The sequence below is a fragment of the Dipteris shenzhenensis genome, chromosome 23 (genome assembly GCF_047967505.1).
Source record: "Dipteris shenzhenensis isolate YYH24624 ecotype China chromosome 23, Dip_SZ_1.0, whole genome shotgun sequence".
Classification (NCBI taxonomy): domain Eukaryota; kingdom Viridiplantae; phylum Streptophyta; class Polypodiopsida; order Gleicheniales; family Dipteridaceae; genus Dipteris; species Dipteris shenzhenensis.
In genome coordinates, this window is record NC_141618.1 from 22,319,416 (window position 1) to 22,337,967 (window position 18,552).

Here is an 18,552-nt window from a genome sequence, read left to right on the forward strand (position 1 = left end):
TTTGGCCTCTACATTGACGAGCTTGAGATAGTGATGCAGACACAAGAGAGCCACGTCATCTGCATAGAGCAAAATTTGGATCAGCGTGCCCGCAAGAGAGCAACCTACACCCCCCAGCAGAGGGGCTTCAGAGACACCTAGACGCACTACAGTCCTTTTGTGAGTCTCATGATTGGGTAAAACCAAGGTCATGGTCTTCAATACATCTCGAGCCATCATGCGTCAGGAGCAGTTCACATTTGCGGGGTCATCTGTTGAGATAGTTTCATCATACACTTATCTTGGGGTTATCTTCTTCGGACCGAGCTTCACTATGAGACCCGCGATGCAGGCACGCTTGAGTAGAGGGTATGCCTCATTGGCCAGGCTAGAGAGGCAATGCTTCCGCTCACACTTTCAGGATCCACGCACCAAGGGGTTGCTTTTTGACTCCTTGGCTCGCCCAGTGGGGATGTACGGCAGTCCTTGTCGGGGGCCAGACTTGTTGGATACAGAGTGGGCCCGTGTGGAGCGGCTACAGGTTCTCATGCTTATCACGGATGATTCGTGGTAAGTCATCCGTTCCTCACCAGATCATTTTGGTCACCCCCTTTACAGCTAGATGCTGCATTTCAGGTCATCACATATCTATACCGAGTTAGGGAATATGGGGATTATACCTCGGGATGTAGCAGGCTACCATGGATAGCTCTATCCTCTTCTATGGCACTTGCAGCAGGAGGAGATCAGAGGTGCTGGTATGCACGTACAGAGAGATGGTTTGAGCGACTGGGGCTCCACATGGATAGACTACCTCCCTTCCAGTATAGCATGGATGCTCCGTTCTCTCCCCTCTTATCACACGAGGTCAACCAGGTTATCCGGGGGACGAGCATTTTCTGAGCGAAATCTTCCGAGCGTCCGAGCGAAGGAAAAAAAAAGCTTCCAACTATGCATAAATATGGCAAAAATCGATCAGAAGAAAACATAGTTTCACTTAGAAATATGCAAAGTATTATAGCAATGCCTATTCCAATTTTGTTAATGTTGCAACTTCGTGCCTATAATAGTTTGACAAAAATCTTTAGGTGAATCTGTAGGAATGGTGAGAGCATAATGGGATGGCTTTTGAAGAAACCGACATGTAGAGTAGACTTGTCTATGAAAATTCCCTTATGATCCTTCTTACAACTTTTACTTAATAGGGGGTGACATTGAAAACCCTCTCTCAACCTATCTTCATGAAAGAGTTTCTTCAAAGAAAACTCATTGAAGCAAGCCATCCAGGTAGTTTCGCCAGCGAAACCCCTTTGAAGCAAGTCTCCCAAGGTAGTTTCGCTGGCGAAACTACCTTGGACAGCACTTTTAAAAGTGACATAACTTTCATATCCAATGTCCAAATATAGTCATTCAACCACTCAAATTGATCGGAACACCCCATTTGAGCACATCTATGAAGTTATATTTTGGAAAATCTTCCATATATAGTATTAAATATTACATGTATTTTATGAGAGTGATATATAAGCCCAAGTTAATACTTATTTATAGTAATTTAAACTTGTTTAGAAACATGTCCATAAATATGCTATAAAAACACTAAAAAGATATTGCCATATGATATAAATGTGTTAATAAGTAATTATATATGCATAGTATTATTACATTGAGAGTGATTATGAGGAATGTTTAAAGGAATCAACACTTTTTTAAGGTAATAACAGGGGTACAAAGGGATGTCTCTAAATAAGAAAATTATGTTGTGTAAAAATGAATAGAGTGACTAGTCTGTATATTTTTATGATAAAGGGATCTAGTTCTAGTGAAAATAAAAGTGTAAAAACCATGTTTCCTAAAGAAAAATATTTTTAAAAATCTCTTGAAAAACACGCTCGGATAAACCTGCTCATAGGTTTTTGCTCGTAAAATTGACGCATCCGGTTATCTGTGAGGATCTACTATAGCTAGACACTTTTCGGACCTGGTTGGAACCGAGTGAACTCCTAGTGAAGCTTAGCTTCTACAGAGATCACTTCTTACATATCACAGCGGAGGGTTTCATTGACCCACCAGGATACACACAGATTCACCTACCCCACTCGATGAGGATCTCTCTTGGGCAGTTCCGGGTCTCTTCAGCGGCAGAGCAGAGCAACTACCTAGGGAGCGGTGCATATGCACACTATGTGACATACAGGAGGTTGAGACAGAGGAGCATTTCATCTTCAGGTGTCCTGTGTACTATGAGATCCGAGGACGTTTCCACTGCCTCTTCAGAGATAGTTATGGGATTTTAGCCCATTTCCTCTCCTACCCAGACCAGCGGTGTTTGGCATCTTTCATTCATGAGGCATTTAGACATGGCGAGAAGATAATCCGAGCACGGAGACAAGAGCAGACTTCTTCCTCGGTTGATCCCTCTTAGAGCTCGATCATGGAGTTCTTTCAGCTAGATCACATGGACCCCAACGAGACGAGGCCTCGACATGACCGTGACCCGGAGCCCGTGACCCGACAGCTCAAACAGAGGGTTGACACACATATCACACTTGGAGACATCCCCTCCTTGTTTAGAGTCGGAGCCCGGTCACAGTAGCCCTGGATAGACGCAGATCTACGACCAGGAGACGTGCCAGACCGCACCTCTGAGTGGCCGACAGCACTCTATTGCCGACTTCATGCCTCCACTGCCTCATCCATCCTGATATCTTGCTATTGCTGGGGATGATGATGATATTGATGATGATGCTGAGATTGATATATAGTCGACCATCGACATGACTATGTTGTACTTAGGACTTAGTACTGCCATTTTGCATTTTTTGCATTTTTTGCATTTTGCATTTTGCATTGGTATGGACGCTCGTTTAGTAGCTCCACTACCACAGCTTGTTGTATAAGGATTTTCACAGTCTCATAGACCCATCGGCCTTCCGAAGATTTTAATAAACTTTCTTTCTTTCTTTCTTTCTAGACTTTGCCATAGAATCATCGTCTATTTAAGTAAATCTGATAGCTTCTTCCAAAGGCTTTCGGGCATTTCTACGTACTTGAACATTCAAATTTAAGACTGCATAAAAAACCCTAATATTATGGTATTTAGTGAGGTCTTCCTAGAGGTAACATCTCTTGTATCATAGAGTGAGGTCCATCGTTATGGGTCTACCCACCCATGTGAGGAGGTAGAGGGCGTTCGTTTCAGGGCCGCTGCGGAGATATGTGGGGGGATGAGGGGTTGTATTCACCTGCTCCCAAGCCCATCCTGGGCTGCTTTGGAGGCGCGGTAGCTGCACACTGTTGTAGGAGGGTGTGGGACTGCCCCCGAGACCATTCAGGGCTGTGTAGAGGCTGCCATGCTGGCACGTAGGTGCCGCCCTGGTTGTGGGTCAACTTGGCCCCCAACCTTGGTCAGACACCCAGCAGGTCGGGTATAGCACGACCTTGGGTTGGACCTCCAAACCGCCCCTCCAGTCGGCCCATTTGGGCAGGACTGTATGGGGGCTTGTTTTTCATCAGTTCCAGTGGGTTTTCTGTCAGCAGTAGAGGCAATTTTCACCAAGTTCGTGTGCAGTCTTCTCCCTCTCTTTCTCGCTTTCCAGTTATTTCTTGGCTTAGAAGCTCTTGGCCTAATCCCGGTTCAAGGAATGGTGTGCTCTTGCGGAAAATGAGTCTGGATTGAGTGTGAAATCCCTAAGGTTTAGAGTTTTGTTTCCAGGGCTTTGAGGAATTTTGTGTGATGAAGGGCATCAGACCGGAATTTGCCAATACAGGAACTGCCTTTGAAAGCAGGGGTAGTTGAGCGGAAGGACAAAACCATGGTAGAAATGTCTGGCACACCGAGAGTGTCACCAAGTTGTACTACAAGTCAAAGTTCTAGTTGACCATTTATTTGATCGTAGTTATAGAGTTCTCCATTTATTTAATTATGGTCAAATAGTTTTGGTTCAAAGTATTGATTTCGGTCAAAGATACTTAACCTCAAGCCTAACCTTAGCTAGGGGGACTTGGCCTTTCATCTGTCTATGGGGCTAACATTCCTTACATTGTGGCCTTTCTTGATTTGTGAACTTTGATTTGTCTAGTTCAAGTACAGGGCACTGCTGATTGCTTAGAGCATATGTTGATGGTTTCATGTTTTCTTCTCTCAAATTCTTGCGTATAAATTATTTAGATTTGGCTGAAAGCCTCCCAATGTTTTTTGTTCCTTTGTGCTTGAAGATCTTTACTTTGAATGCACCAGTTGATGTTTCTTTGACAAAGCTTAAAGTCTCTTTACCAAAAATTAGAAATATTGGGCCTTCCGGAAAGAATAACTGTCTACTGCCTTAACTTGCTTGTTTCTTTTCCTGGAAATAGATGAAGGTGAGTTATACACAACTGGGAGTAATGAGTCTGGTCAGTTGGGTATCCCTTCACGAGAAACTCAGCTGTCACCAGTACAGGTGGCGGCATTGGACACTCAGATAGTTACCCATGTTGCTTGTGGCCAATGGCATACTGTTGCTGTAACAGGTGAGGAGAAACTTGCATAGCCTTTGCTCATCCTTTTGATGTCTCGATGTGAATTTCGTGCCTCTTAAAGTATTTTTGTCAGGTGCACTGCAAGTTAATCTGTCAGTTTCATTATTGTCTGATACCTCCAGATATAGAGATCAGCTTTCTTGGATAGTATGCAATAACAATGAATTTTCCAATTGAATAGTTTCAGTCTCTTGTGGTCAGACACGGGTGCTTTAGCATCGTGGGGTGCGGCAGAATTTGGTCAGCTTGGACAAAAGGAAGCTGCAGGTGTCATTAACACTGCACAGCCACGCATCTTGAAGGGTAGTCGTGAGCTTCACTTTGTACGCGTTGCTTGTGGAGCAACTCATACTCTTGCTCTTACAGGTACTGAGATGTGGCTTCATTCTTCTAAGTTATGTGCTTGCTGAATTTAATGTTATCCCAGAACACAGAATTGCCTCCGATGATAGGTTACCTACCAACTCTAAACAATGCATATCATACACAGGGAACGGTGGTTTGTACTCATTTGGGCAAGGGACTTTTGGTGCCCTTGGCCATGGAAACACAGAGAGCTGTAATGTCCCAACTTTTGTACAAGAGCTATGGGGTTTTGGAATTGTGCAAGTAAGTGCAGGAAGTTTCACAATCTGCTCCTAGAAGAGTTTTATTGCAATAAAGATCATTTCTGCTTTGAGAGCTTGATTAGAGTTTAGCTGCTACAGGGGTGTTCGTTGCAGGGATCCAAAGTTTCTCATATTTATTGCTGAAATGTCTTTTTCTGTAAATCTTTGGCAGATATCTTGTGGAGAGAATCACAGTGTGGCCCTATCCATTGATGGCCAGGTTTGTCCAGCTCTCAGTCAATGTTTTCAGTTGTCATAGAAGCACTTGTTTATGCTTTCTTTTTGGCCCTCTCCCTGCCTCCGTCCCCTCCCCCCTGCTGCTCCGCCCCCTCTCCCTGCCTCCGCCCCCTCCCCCCTGCTGCTCCCCCCTGCCCCCTGCTGTCCCGCCCCCTCTCCCTGCCTCCGTCCCCTCCCCCCTGCTGCTCCGCCCCCTCTCCCTGCCTCCGCCCCCTCCCCCCTGCTGCTCCGCTCCCTCTCCCTGCCTCCGCCCCCTCCCCCTTGCTGTCCCGCCCCCTCCCCTGCTGTCCCGCCCCCTCCCTGCTTGCTCTCCCGCCCCCTCTCTTCCTCTCACTCCTCCCTTTCTTCTCCTCTCCTTTCCCCTCCCTCCCTGTCAGCTTGCCCCTCTCCCCTCTCAGCCCCAGCCCCTCTCCTCCTTCCCTCCCCTTCCCCCCTGCTTCCTCCTAGCCTCCTTTCCCCTCCCTTGCCCCTCGCAGCTTTTTTGGAATGGAAGGAGCTTTTTTTCTGTTCGAGTCGGCCTCCTCACCTTGATTGGCGATGGATTCCCCGTCAGCCAATCCTACTCCATCTCCACCGGCCGCGAAAACTATCACTTTCTCTAAAGACGAGTTGCAGCAGCTCAAGAAGGATGTAGAGATTGAGTGCTCTACCACTTTGCTAGCACGCATCTTCGGGTCTCACCCTTCCAGATCCCAAGCCAGAGACTGGATGCTTGCGGCTCTCCCCCCAGACCTCGCTCCTCGATTAGTAGATGTTCGCCTTCTGGGACGAGGTTTTTTCCAGGTTGTTTTTGACACTCCAGAGGCTGCGAGCACTGTGCTCAAGGCCGAGTTTTTACACCTGGGACACAGGAAGATCTTCTTTGAAGCCTTTCACCTTGGTTTCGACCCAGTAGAGGCAGATAAGAAATTCTTCTCGCTCTTCATCAGGTTCCCCGGGCTTCCCCAGGTTTACCATCGACTTCTTTCTGTTATTGGGGAGCATTTTGGCGCAGTTGCTGAGATCCCATCCCTCCCTGGGTTGCCATTGACTGCAGCAGAGGCAACCAAGGCTGATGGGGTTCCTAGAGTTAGGGTCCTTTGCAAGGATCCTAACCTCGAGATGGACCACGTCATGATACAGCGCCCGGATGGTTCCTTTTTTCGCCAGAGAGTGGAGATTTCAGGCAGGCAGGACCAGTGCAGGATTTGCAGGACCTCGGGACACCTTGCCAGGGATTGTCCCAGGAAGAAGAAAAGGCCTAAGAAGCCCTCTGGTACAGCTACCGCCTCAGGGCATCGACAGGGGGGGGATTAGACCCGGCACTTGCCCCTCGACCTCGACAGAGGGGTGGTACAGGTCCAGCTCCTGCTCCTCGTGCTTCACGTGGCGGTCCTGCTCAGTCAGGTGGTGGTACAGGTCCAGTACCTATTCCTCGGCCTCGTCAGGGGGGTGGTACAGGTCCTTCACCTGCTCCTCGACCCCCACCTCCCTCAGGCACGCGGGACGCTTTACAGTGGGTTCCAGTACGTGTGCAGGTCCCTCCTTCAGTTCACGAGGGTACCTTAGTAGACTCTGCTTCACCTCGAGCTGTTCTTCCTGTCTCACCTTGCACAGTCCGAGACGCTGAAGCTTCGACCTCCTCCCCAGTTGCAGCTTCTTCCTTAGATCCAGCACTGCCAGATGTTCCTCTTGAGGACGGAGAGATTTCCGCGGCTGGGCAGACATCGGGTAGAGAGCCTTCCTCACTCCCTCCCTTGGACAGGGGGAAGGGGATAGCTTACACTGTTGATCCTCTTCCCTCACAAGGGATCCTTCGTACTCCGGTGTCTGGATTGCTCCACAGGAACTCGTTTTCAGCCTTGGCAGAGAGTTCAGATTTCCCAGAGGAGGAGTTTGTGCCCGCTACTTTTGGGGAGCCAGTGGTTGGATTTCCTATTGACAGGGCTTCTTCTTCAGGTGCCAGGATTCTTTCCCCTATTGACTTTCCTCCACTGGGTTCCTTCCCTCCTTCCTCGAGCAGGAGGTCTTCCCCTGTTGAGGGGTTTGTTTCCGCCACTAGGTCGGGTAAGGTGTTCCACTCTACATCCTCCCGTCGATGAGGATTATCAGTTGGAACATACAGGGCCTAGGTGGCGTCCCACATCGCCGCCGTAGACAGCTGATCCGGGATCAGCTTCATCCAGGTGTTACTGGGGGTCCCATTGATATATTATTTATTCAAGAGCACAAGCTGGATTATAGAGATTGTGCCAAGTCAGGCAAGTTGCTTTCAGGACATACTTTTTGGTCGCCTGCATTGGGCACTAGGGGAGGCACTTCTATTTCAGTTTCGTAGTCGGTTCTCCCCTTAGTTGTTGGGCACGGAGTCATTATCCCCTCTAGAGCTCAGTGGATTATTCTTTTGATTGGAGGGTGTAAGGTTGGCTTCCTCAACCTATATGCCTCCAACATTAGAGGGGAACGTGTCCTTATGTGGAAGACTTTGCTCTCCTGGGCCCCCATTGTGGATTCTTGGGTGATTGGAGGTGACTTTAACATGGTCGAGTTACCTTCAGACAAAAAAGGGGGTAGAGAAGGCGGACTTCACTCTTTGGAGAGAGCAGCTTGGGATGCCTTCCTTTTCCATTTCTGTGGCAGAGATACTTGGTGTGATGATGCCTTTCTTATTCAGCCACAGTCCCTCCTGTTCTCTTGGTCGAACAGGAGGCAACAGATGCCTATTCATGCACGTATTGACAGATTTTATGTAGATGACTGGGCACTAGACAGAGGTGGATCGGTATGCATTGCTGCGGGGGTTTCCACCTCGGACCATTTCCCTGTTGTTTTGGCTATCTCAGAGCCTCACTTGAGAGGCCGATTTGCCAGCATCAGGATTCCAGATGCCTTTTACACAGAGGAGGACCTTACAGAGGCAGCCCTACGGATATGGTTTGCTCATGTCCAGGGAGGGCAGCCACATCCTTCACATTTAGCCGCTGCCCTCTCTAGTATTAGCGACTTTTACTGCTCAGTTGCTTCTACCAGGAGACGAGATATTCTCAGACGTGAGATTGGTGTTCGCCAGCAGTTAGCAGCTTTGCAGAGGGAAGAGCAGAAACGGCCTTCAGATGCTTGGATTCAGGAGCGCCTTGCTGCAGCGAGGGCTCATCTGCAGTTATTGCTTGATCAGAGAGCTTGATCAGAGAGCAGAGTATGCCTTTCATGCACGGGAGTCCTTCTGGATTTAGATGGGTGGTAGAGTCAATAAACACTTTTTCTCTACTCTTGGCCCTAGACATAGTAGAGAGAGTGTATCTCAGCTTATTGACTCACATGGGGTTTTACAGACAGAGCCAGATGACGTCTTACGCATAGCTTCAGATTTCTATGCCACCCTCCTTACTGCTGATCCTGAGACACACGATATAGAGGATGCTAGACAGGCTATTTGGCAGAGTATCCCAGTGTTGGTGAATCCGGATATGCATGTTCTACTTGACGCACCTTTCACCAACACAGAGTTCAGGACTGCACTTTCAGCCCTTCACAAGGGCAAGTGCCCAGGTTTAGATGGCCTCACCCCGTCTTTTTTCATTGCATTTTGGGATATGATTGGAGACTATATTACTTCAGCCATGCAGGCCATTTGGGACTCTGGCGAGATGCCTGAATCGCTTACAGAGGGCCTCATCCACCTTATCCCAAAAGGAGGTAGCAGAAATTTATTGTCCCAGTGGAGGCCTATCACACTTCTGGGGACTTGTTACAAGATTCTGGCCAAGGCTATCAGCCTCCGATTGCAGCCACTTCTCCCTGATCTTATCCACGACACTCAGACGGGATTTGTGCATGGCAGAAGTATTTTTGATAACATTTTTTCTTTCTGGGAAGCTTTAGAGTGGGCCATGCAGAGTGGCCAGAATCTTGCCATTCTACTGTTGGATTTTGAAAAAGCTTATGACAGAGTAGATTGGAGTTTTTTGGAGGGCACCCTTCTACGCTTTGGATTCACTGATGTTTGGATCAGAGGTGTTTCCTCTTTGTACAGATCAGCCCATAGCCAGGTACTTATTGGTGGGGTAAGGGGTGAGAGATTTCAGATTTCGAGATCAGTCCGTCAGGGATGCCCCCTTGCTCCTTTCCTTTTTTTATTCGTGGCCGAAGCTATGAGCATCTATGTTAGATCTCAAGCTGACATCTTTGGGCTGAGACTTCCTATCAGAAGAGAAGAGGAGCTGCTTGACAGTGAGTTGGCTGATGACACAGCGATTTATTTGGATGCCTCTCCACAGACATTGACTTCTTTCAGGACAGCATTGGATTTATTTTGCTTGGCGGCAGGGGCGCAGATAAATTGGCATAAATCCAATGGCTTTTGGATCAGTGATGAGGACACTCCAGTTTGGGGACTTGACATAGGGTTCACTTGGGTTCAGAGGGGTGTGCCTATCAGGTATTTGGGCTGCCAGGTCGGCTTGGGTATTTCTACCACGCAGCAGTTTGCTCCCGTGTTGGAGAGCATCAGAAGGAAGCTTCTCTTTTGGAGCTCAGCCAAGCTGGATCTTGCCTCTAGAGTTGTGGTGGTCAACCAGGTCCTCTTGGCCACGGCCTGGTTTATTTGTTCATGTTGGTGCCGTTCTAGGGACTGCATCATTCAGCTCAGAAGACCGATCAGGAACTTTCTCTGGAGTGGGCTTGATGGCACAGCAGATGCCTTAGCCAGAGTGGCTTGGGAGACCCTCATCCTCCCTACACAGGATGGGGGTCTCAATATTATTGATCCAGATTTACAGTGCAGAGCCTTACTTTGCAAGATAGTGGTGCGAGGACTTATGCCAGGACAGGAACCGTGGAAGGACTTTCTTATCAGCAGCATACAGAGGTGCACACCTTTCTCAGGAGGAGACTGGATGAGCAGTGTTAGATGGATCTTCACCTCAGCACACCTCAGATCACCTTCATCCCCTCTCATGGTTGCCATTCTGAAAGCTTGGGCTAGTTTCAGAAGCTCTCTTCGGAGGATTCCTCCTTCCTCCCGGGAAGAGATTGATAGGCAGCCCATCATGTGGAACGACAGTATTTTAGATGATCGTGGCAGACCACTGGGTGCCTCACTCTACATGCAGTGGGCCAGGTGGGAGAGGGGACCTGCTTCTTCTTTGGGATCTTGGAAAGCCTTCCGTAGGCTTCCAGAGGAAACCAAGTCAAGGTTGACAGGACATCTCAGAGGGAGTGCAGGGAGGATCTTGCAGATTGAGACAGCCCTTCCAGAGGCTTGGATAGACACAGATGATATGCCTCTCACTACCTCCACTTGGGCAGGTACTTTCTCGAGAGGCGGGGTTCCACTTCAGGTCTTAGCCTTCCGAGATGCACAGGAGGATGCTTTGGTTTTCAGTGTCCAGGATGGTGGCAGATTGCTCAGATCTACAGATGATATTTTGCTTGAGTCTGCTTTTCAGCCTATCAGGGTCGTAGGCCTTTTGATGCAGGGATCAGATTCAGAGTGGTTCTTAGACCCTGACCCCCAGTTACTCTCCACCGGGTCTTGGAGACTTTGGCTCTATGGAGGAGTTCCCATCAGGTATTTACAGTGGGACCCCGGAGAGTGGGAGTGGATTGACGCGGGGCATCGAGAGAAGACCATCCCCTTCTTTCGTTACACGGTCAGTAATGCCAGGAGATTTCAGCTCAGTAGTAGAGGCTGGAGACCCTCCAGAGTTCCTCATTGGGAGACTTTTGGTATTACTGCGGATCAGCAGAGGTACTTCTGGAGGAGGCTCTGGAAATCCCACAGGAATAGAAAGATCACTATCTTCTTTTGGCTTTCTATTCATGGAGGGATTGCAGTGAACCTTTGGAGGTCCAGATTCGGAGCCGACCCTACTTGCCCTCGTTGCCTTTCTGCTTCGGAGTCTATTCAGCATTGCTTATGGGATTGCAGACAGGCGAGATTGATTTGGATGGGGATAGCCAGGATCTTCAGTCACTTTGTCCATTCCCCACTCTTTATGACTTGGGGCTCGGTGGCTTGGCTTTCTCTTACAGGACCTCAGGTTTTCTATGAGGGACTTGACTCCTCCTGGGCCATTTCGGTTCGACGTCATCGGGTTGAGCTCTGCTCGTTGGATGTGGTTCCACACCGTCCTTTTACAGCTGTACATGCCTCTGTGGATACTTCTTGGGAGATTTTAGCGAGCATAGCAGCCTGGCATATCTGGAGATCCAGATGCACAGAGGCTATGGAGGGTACTCAGGTTCATCCCTCGCACACATTGGCTAGTATCTGGACAGACATCGTACACACTCTGATGGCCGTATGGACGGGTATGCAGGGGGACTCCCGTGCAGCCTCAGCTAGGAGGGCTTCTTTCTTCAGGGAATGGAAGGATTCTCCTTTCTTCTCTGAATCTACTCCAGGGTTGAGATGGCACTTTCAGCCTCAGCCTTGGTTTCTTTCCACCTCACTCTGAGGGGGTTTTTTATTATCCTCATGAATTCATGATGTATTCCGCTTTGAGCTTGCTCTCGCGGGTTTTTGTTCTTACTTAATAGAAGTCTTTTTCATGAAAAAAAAAAACAGAGAAACATTATTGTTATGTCTAATATAGCCAAAGTTGTAGCTGGTCCCTTCCTGGTTTGTTGGAAATGCCTTATGAATGACTTTTACAGGATGAATTTGATCATGTTTATGAATCCACTATCATATATATACTTTTCTGACATTTTGTTGAATTTTGTGGGTTTACAAGAGAAATCGGAATTTTTGCTAGCTGGATTACTATGCCAAGAGACTAGGAATGAAGAATTACTCGTGATATGATTGACAATTCTGACCATTAACTTGTATTGTTTCTGCTGGAGATGAACTATGGAGCTAGCTGACTTAATTACATCAAAGGTAAAAAAAGGTGGTAGGTAGACCTTAGGTCTTAGGTTAAGACATCCATGATGTTATGTCATGGACAGAACTGGTCTGTCATATGGCCTTGCCACGTGTCACACATGCATACATTCACCATGTCACTCACTTTAGGGCAGCCAATCAGATGCAGCGCTGACTTCTGTGAGAAGCGCTTGCTATATATGAGGTTCATGGTATGTTTGCAGTAGGTTGCTGCTTTTTCAGTTTGGTCTATCCATTGTAGCCAGTGATTGGCATTCCATTTGCAGCAATTTATTGTGCATCCTTCTAATGTAGTTGTGGGAGGGCATCATGGTAGTATTTCATTATTTTTTGCAGTCTGGTATCTAATATTAATGAATTTGTTTGGCTTTGAAACATTAGGAAGCTTGTAATGTTTGTTAAATTATACTAGAAAAATGGTAGTTGTTAATTGGCTTCAGAGATATATGGTATTTGTATTATAGAATGGGAAACAATAAGAAATCCTTTTATCATTATTTATAATCTTTAGATCACGATCAACATGTACAGCCATGTGATAGGTGTCCATTTTTGAGAATGGTCATCAAGAAGCCAAGAAATGCAGATGTGATGCTTGCAATGGGCCCATCAATTATCTTTTTTTATTGTACAATTTTGAGGATCATAAAGAAAGAAAAACTATGTGTGTCTCAGATAGAAACGTGGATGACAACCAAATTCCCTTCTCTCTGGAAGAGATTGATAGACAATCTGTCATGTGGAATGATAGCATACATGATGACTCATGAGCATGGTAGACCACTTGGTACTTCTCATTATATGTAGTGGTCTAGATGGGAGAGAGGTCCTGCTTCTTCTGTGGGATCGTGAAAAGATTCTGAAAACTTTCAGAGGATCGAAATTATAGTCAGTAAGTCACCTCGGAGGAATTGCAAGGAGAATTCAACAGATTGATGCAGCCATACCCTTGGATTGAGTTGATACAGATGACATTCTTTTTTCTTGCCCTACTTGGATGGGGGCTTTCACGGGGACAAGTATTCCACATCAATTCAAAGCACTACGATGATCAGGTGAGGATACCTCGGTCTTCGATGTTCAATCAGGGGGCAGGCTGTCTAGATTTACACGTGATATTTTATTGGGAGCTCCTTTTCAACTTGTGAGGATCATAGGTTATGTGGAGCATGGCTCGGATTCATAATGGTACCTAGACCTAGACCCACTTTTGGGCTCATGGAGGATTGGGCTCTATGGAGGAGTCCCCATAAAATTTTTGCAGTGGGACCCCGAAAAGTGGGAGTGGATTGATGCAGGGCGCTAAGAGGAGCCTCTCCTTTTTTGTTACACTGCTAGGAGATTTCAGCTCACTACAGGCGAAAGTTTTCAGATTTCTATTGATTTGCAGAAAGTTTTTTGGAAGAGGCTCTAGAAATCCCTTAGGAATAGAAAAATCACTCTTTTCTTTTGGCTTGCTATTTACAGAGAGATTGCAGTGAACCTTTGGAGGTCTAGGTTTGGGGCTGACTTTTCTTATCCTAGATGCTTTTTTGCCGTGGAGTCAATCCAGCATTGCCTATGGGATTACAGACATGCGATGATCATTTGGAAGGGGATTGCTAGGATTTTGAGAACTTTTGTTCCCTTCCCGTTCTTTATGACTTGCGGCTTAGTGGCTTGGCTGTCTCTTTGGTGCCTCAGGTCTTTTATGAGATACATGACTCTTCTTGAGCCCTTTCAATTTGTCGACGCTTCTTGGAGTCTTGCTCTTTGGATGATATTCCCTTTTCCCCCTTTAGGCGCTTGCATGGCTCCGTGGATTCTTCTTGGGAGAGATTGGCGAGTATTTAAGCGTGACATTTGGAGAGCTAGATGTGCAGAGGCCTTGGATGGATCTCATGTCCACCCTTCTCACACTATGGCCACTATTTTGTCGATATTGTACACATGGCCATCTCTTTGGTGCCTCATGTCTTTTGTGAGATACATGACTCTTCTTGAGCCCTTTCAATTCATCGACACTTCTTGGAGTTTTGCTCTCTGGATGATGTTCCCTTTTCCCCTTTTAGGCCCTTGCATGCCTTCGTGGATTCTTCTTGGGAGATATTGGCGAGTATTCAAGCGTGGCACATTTGGAGAGCTAGATGCACAGAGGCCTTGGATGGATCTCAGGTCCACCCTTCCCACACTATGGCCACTATTTTGTCAGCTATTGTATACATGCTTATGGCCATTTGGGTGAGCATATAGGGGCTCGGGCAGTTATGCCACGAGGGCTACTTTCCTTAGGGAATGAAGTGGCTCGCTCTTTTGTTCAGAGACCACAGCAGGGTTGAGGTGGCACTTTCAGCCTTCACCTTGGATTTTTCCTAGTTTGCTATGAGAGCTTTTGATTGGCCTGTTTAGGCTGTTTATTCTCATGTTTGCATGATGTATTTTTGCCTTGAGCTTGCTCTTGCCTGTTTTGTTCATACTTTATAGAAGTCTTTTTTATGTAAACGAAAATTTCTGAATCCTGTTTTGTATAAATCATCATCCTTCTTCGGTTGTTTTAAAATCTCACATTATGGTAAAAAGCCAAATAGTGGCATAATAATGGCAGGGAGCTATGGTTATTTAGCTTCTGGCTGACAGATTTGATGTGTAGGTCTTTACTTGGGGGCGAGGAAAATATGGTCAATTGGGGCATGATTCTGTACAAAATGAAACGAGGCCTTTGCAAGTGAAAGCTTTGGCAGACCAAATGATTATCCAGGTTGCAAGTGGTGGAGATCACACACTGGCTTTGAACAATGATGGAGAGGTTTTCTCGGTGAATTTCTTGACTTAAAATGCCACCACTGATAAATGTAACCTATTTGTCATGTAACGAGTTTTAGCATGGCATGCTGTTGTTCAAATTTCTACTTAATTGTGTATCTTACTTGATTGGACCTTTTAAAATTTTCTTTATTTGTAAGCAAACTTGCTGTGTGTATGCAAACTTATTTCATCTTCATTTTTATGTGTCGTTGTTGTCTCACATCTGTCTCTAGTTAACGCTAAAGTGTTCTCTGACAGTGGGGACGAGGACATTGGGGTCAGACTGGATTAGGAACTCTGGAGGATGTACATACTCCAAAACAAGTATGTCTACCTGAAGCAGAGTTCGTTGTTCAAGCTTCCGCTGGTGCTCGACATTCCATTGTCTTGACAGAAAGTGGAAAAGTTTTTGGATGGGGAGATGGAGAGCAAGGGCAGCTTGGAAGGATCGAAAGGTTGTGACCAGTGGTTCTATTTCGGTTTTCTCTTTCGTTTTCTTTGACAACAATTGTTGAGCAACTGGATGAGTATCCAATTCCTGAAAGCTTTATGGCTGTCTAATAAATATGGAATGCCATTTTGGATGTTGGTGCTTAATGTGGGGTTTAGTCAGGTGCAGCCCCGTCCATGTCTTCTCAAGGGAGGTGTACAAGTCGACTTACAAGTTTCATATGTTGTAGCTGGAGGAGAACAGACATTTACGATCTATCAGCAGTCAAATGAGAGGTATGCCATTTTTATTATGTCATGGAAGGATGCTGAGTCTTTTGTTTGAGATGCTTTGGGTGAGAGCCGATGTACTGTTTTTTCAGAGAAGACGATCACTCAGCAATCAAATCTGAAACCATATCTCAATCTGTTATGGGCAAAGAAAAAGGGGAAATGGAAGGCAGGGGTCACTTTTCTAATGTTCCCTTTCTGCATAAAGAAGCCAACCACAATTGCTCAATCATTCAGGAAAGATCTCAAGACAGTGGGCAAAGTGACTTGAGGCTCACGGCATTGTCAGGAGAGTGGGCTAGAGACAATGTATACGGCCATGGCCTGAGGCCTTTTAAAATGCCTAACTTAATGAAGATGCTTGAGGTATTTATGCTAGTTTCGGGCTCTTCTCTTGTCCATGGTTTCCATGTTTGGGTATGGTCTTTAGCTCAGTTGCAGGCTTGTATATTTGTACTGGCTTTGGTTTTACCACTTTAGTCACAGCACTACAACTTAGAAAGACTTCATTTGAACAAGTTTGCAAATTAGTTCGTGGAGGGACTAGGTTAATGAGATCATCTATGGACTGTAAATACTTATAATGTAGCAAAAAATTACTTGTGTAAAGCACATTTATGGTCATAAAAGATACATGGAATGCTTTAAGTAGTACATCTATTATGTTGGGCTTGCTGAATCAAAACATAATTATGGACTTGCTGCGTCAAAGCATAATTATGGGTTTTAATGCATAAATACCTTCATAGTTTATTATAATATGTGCTAATTAAATTAGCACATACAGACTCCTTAACATCAAAGGAGAATCCAAGGATCTTAGCAAGGCTAAAAGGGAAAGGGTCATTAAACAAGGTATACATCTTACTCTTACATTTTCAAAGAATGATATGTTAAAGAAATAAGTAAAAAGTGTGAAACTTTTGAAACTCCTGAAATGGACTGGCTTTGCAAGTGGATATTGCTTTTCAATGGTTCTGGTGCTATGTAGGGGTGAATACTTCTACAAATGTGTGCTACCCATGCATGTGGTTCAATGGAAAAATGGCTCATAATCTACGCATCTGCAATGTTTTCAGGAAGACAACGTTTAGTTGGTTCATCAGTCTAGGGTATTTGGTATGTGTTGTGATATGCTTTCTTGAGTTGGAAGATTTTGAACGGGTATGTTTTCAAGTTTTCAGGAAGACAAATTTTAGTTAGTTCATCTGTCCAGTATGTGTTGTGGTATGCTTTCTTAGTGAGAGATATTTTGAAAGGGCAGCATGGCCTTGAACATAGAGAACGCTTTGCCTGCCCTTTTCTTTTTAAGGTTTCAGCATGTATATTCAAAAGGTTTATGAAGGACAAAATAAACATCAAAGAGAGAAGAAGGAACGTTTCTTTTGTAGAATGTATGGTCTGTATCTTTACTTTCTAGTGACTGACTTCGTATTGAGAGTACAGGCGTCAAGATGTATGTGAATCTTACACTTGTGCATTGTGGCCTAGGAGGGGGCGGGCTCAGCCAAAAAGGTGGCTCTACTTAGCCATGCTGTAGAGGATGTCTTTTCATCAGTCAGATTTTTAATTCTGGCATTTAAGCTTCAGCCCTCATTTTGGCAAAAGCAATTGGAGGATTCCATCAACTTTCGAAAAGAGCATGCAGGTTTGTTGCTATATCTAGTGTTTGCATACACAGGTTTCAGAATGTTGCTGCAAGCAAATGTTTTCCTGCTAATTATCCTGTATAGTTCATGGATTTTTCAATGTTGCTGAGTCTGTCTTTCCAGCTCTGGAGCTCTGAGAAACTCAGTTCAAAATCTATGTGCTGGGGCCAATGGCATCAGTGGGGAGTCCTAATAGCTAGTCCATGCTTTGAATAATTGAATCAATGGTTTCACCTTATTGTGGGCGATTTAGAACATCAGCATTCAGTTTTCTTTTAGAGTATGCTCATGTATGTGCGCATGCATGAGTATGTGCCATGGTCTGGCACCCCTGTTGAGTGCTGATGACGTCAGTGGAGAATCATAAGATCTGTGCATGATTGAGTCAATGGTTTTCAAACCTCAAACCTTGTGGCTGACTGAGGTAAACACTGCAATGCCATTTTGCAAGATGAGTTTGGACATATCCCGGACTTACATGTGTACACAACAAAATTAAGCACATTCACATATATGGATTTAAGGGTACTTATGCATGGAGACGATCTTGTTTAATTAGGCTGGATTCACAAAACATCCGGCGCCCAAGGAAATTGCGGGCGCCCACGTCCGGCCTATTTCAAATAGCAAAGTGGAGGATGTCGACCTTCAGTTCACATAGGGTGGATGGAAATGTAGATATAGGGCTGTTTTGCCCTGTTTTTCCACACATTGCCGCAGGTGCAGTTCCTACCTGATTTTGCTGTCCGTGGAGATGCACAATCTTTTTTTTTTGGTGAAACCAGTGACTATAAAATTAACATAAAATCAATGTACATGACATTAGACTCCAAAAGAGAGCCTAATGGAAGCACTCAAAAGCAGTGAGAAAACACTTCAAGGCTAGTAGCATCCAAATCCCTCACAACATAACTATCATATAAAGATTGCTTGAGGGACATTCTGAAGAAAGCATATGCCTGAGGGAACTGTTGTCCCATCGTAAAATGCCATCTCTGTGTCCAAATAGTCCATAGTACCCAAAAACGAGCCCAGTGAAAGAAAAGGAGGAATGGAGACATCTGAGATGCGAAGCATCCAAACATCTAGAAGAGTTTCCCGAATCTGATAGAGGGAAACCGAAGCCGCAGCAAATGAGAGACATGAGTGATCAACATCCGAGAGTGCAAGACCATAACAGATG

General features: G+C 45.7%; 1 protein-coding gene across 3 annotated transcripts in view; it reads left to right on the forward strand.

Moving 5' to 3' along the window:
- Positions 1 to 18,552, forward strand: part of LOC147887121 (uncharacterized) — a 189,252-nt gene that overhangs the window by 24,135 nt on the left and 146,565 nt on the right. For 2 of the 3 annotated variants that reach the window (XM_087394913.1, XM_087394915.1), the window contains exons 3-11: positions 4,336 to 4,491; positions 4,702 to 4,866; positions 4,991 to 5,109; positions 5,281 to 5,328; positions 14,846 to 15,010; positions 15,259 to 15,455; positions 15,610 to 15,726; positions 15,813 to 16,086; positions 17,212 to 17,368. In XM_087394913.1, the coding sequence (XP_087251039.1) occupies positions 4,336 to 4,491; positions 4,702 to 4,866; positions 4,991 to 5,109; positions 5,281 to 5,328; positions 14,846 to 15,010; positions 15,259 to 15,455; positions 15,610 to 15,726; positions 15,813 to 16,086; positions 17,212 to 17,368 (1,398 nt within the window). The remainder of the gene's footprint in view (positions 1 to 4,335; positions 4,492 to 4,701; positions 4,867 to 4,990; positions 5,110 to 5,280; positions 5,329 to 14,845; positions 15,011 to 15,258; positions 15,456 to 15,609; positions 15,727 to 15,812; positions 16,087 to 17,211; positions 17,369 to 18,552) is intronic. The other variant, XM_087394914.1, reaches the window with a different exon arrangement.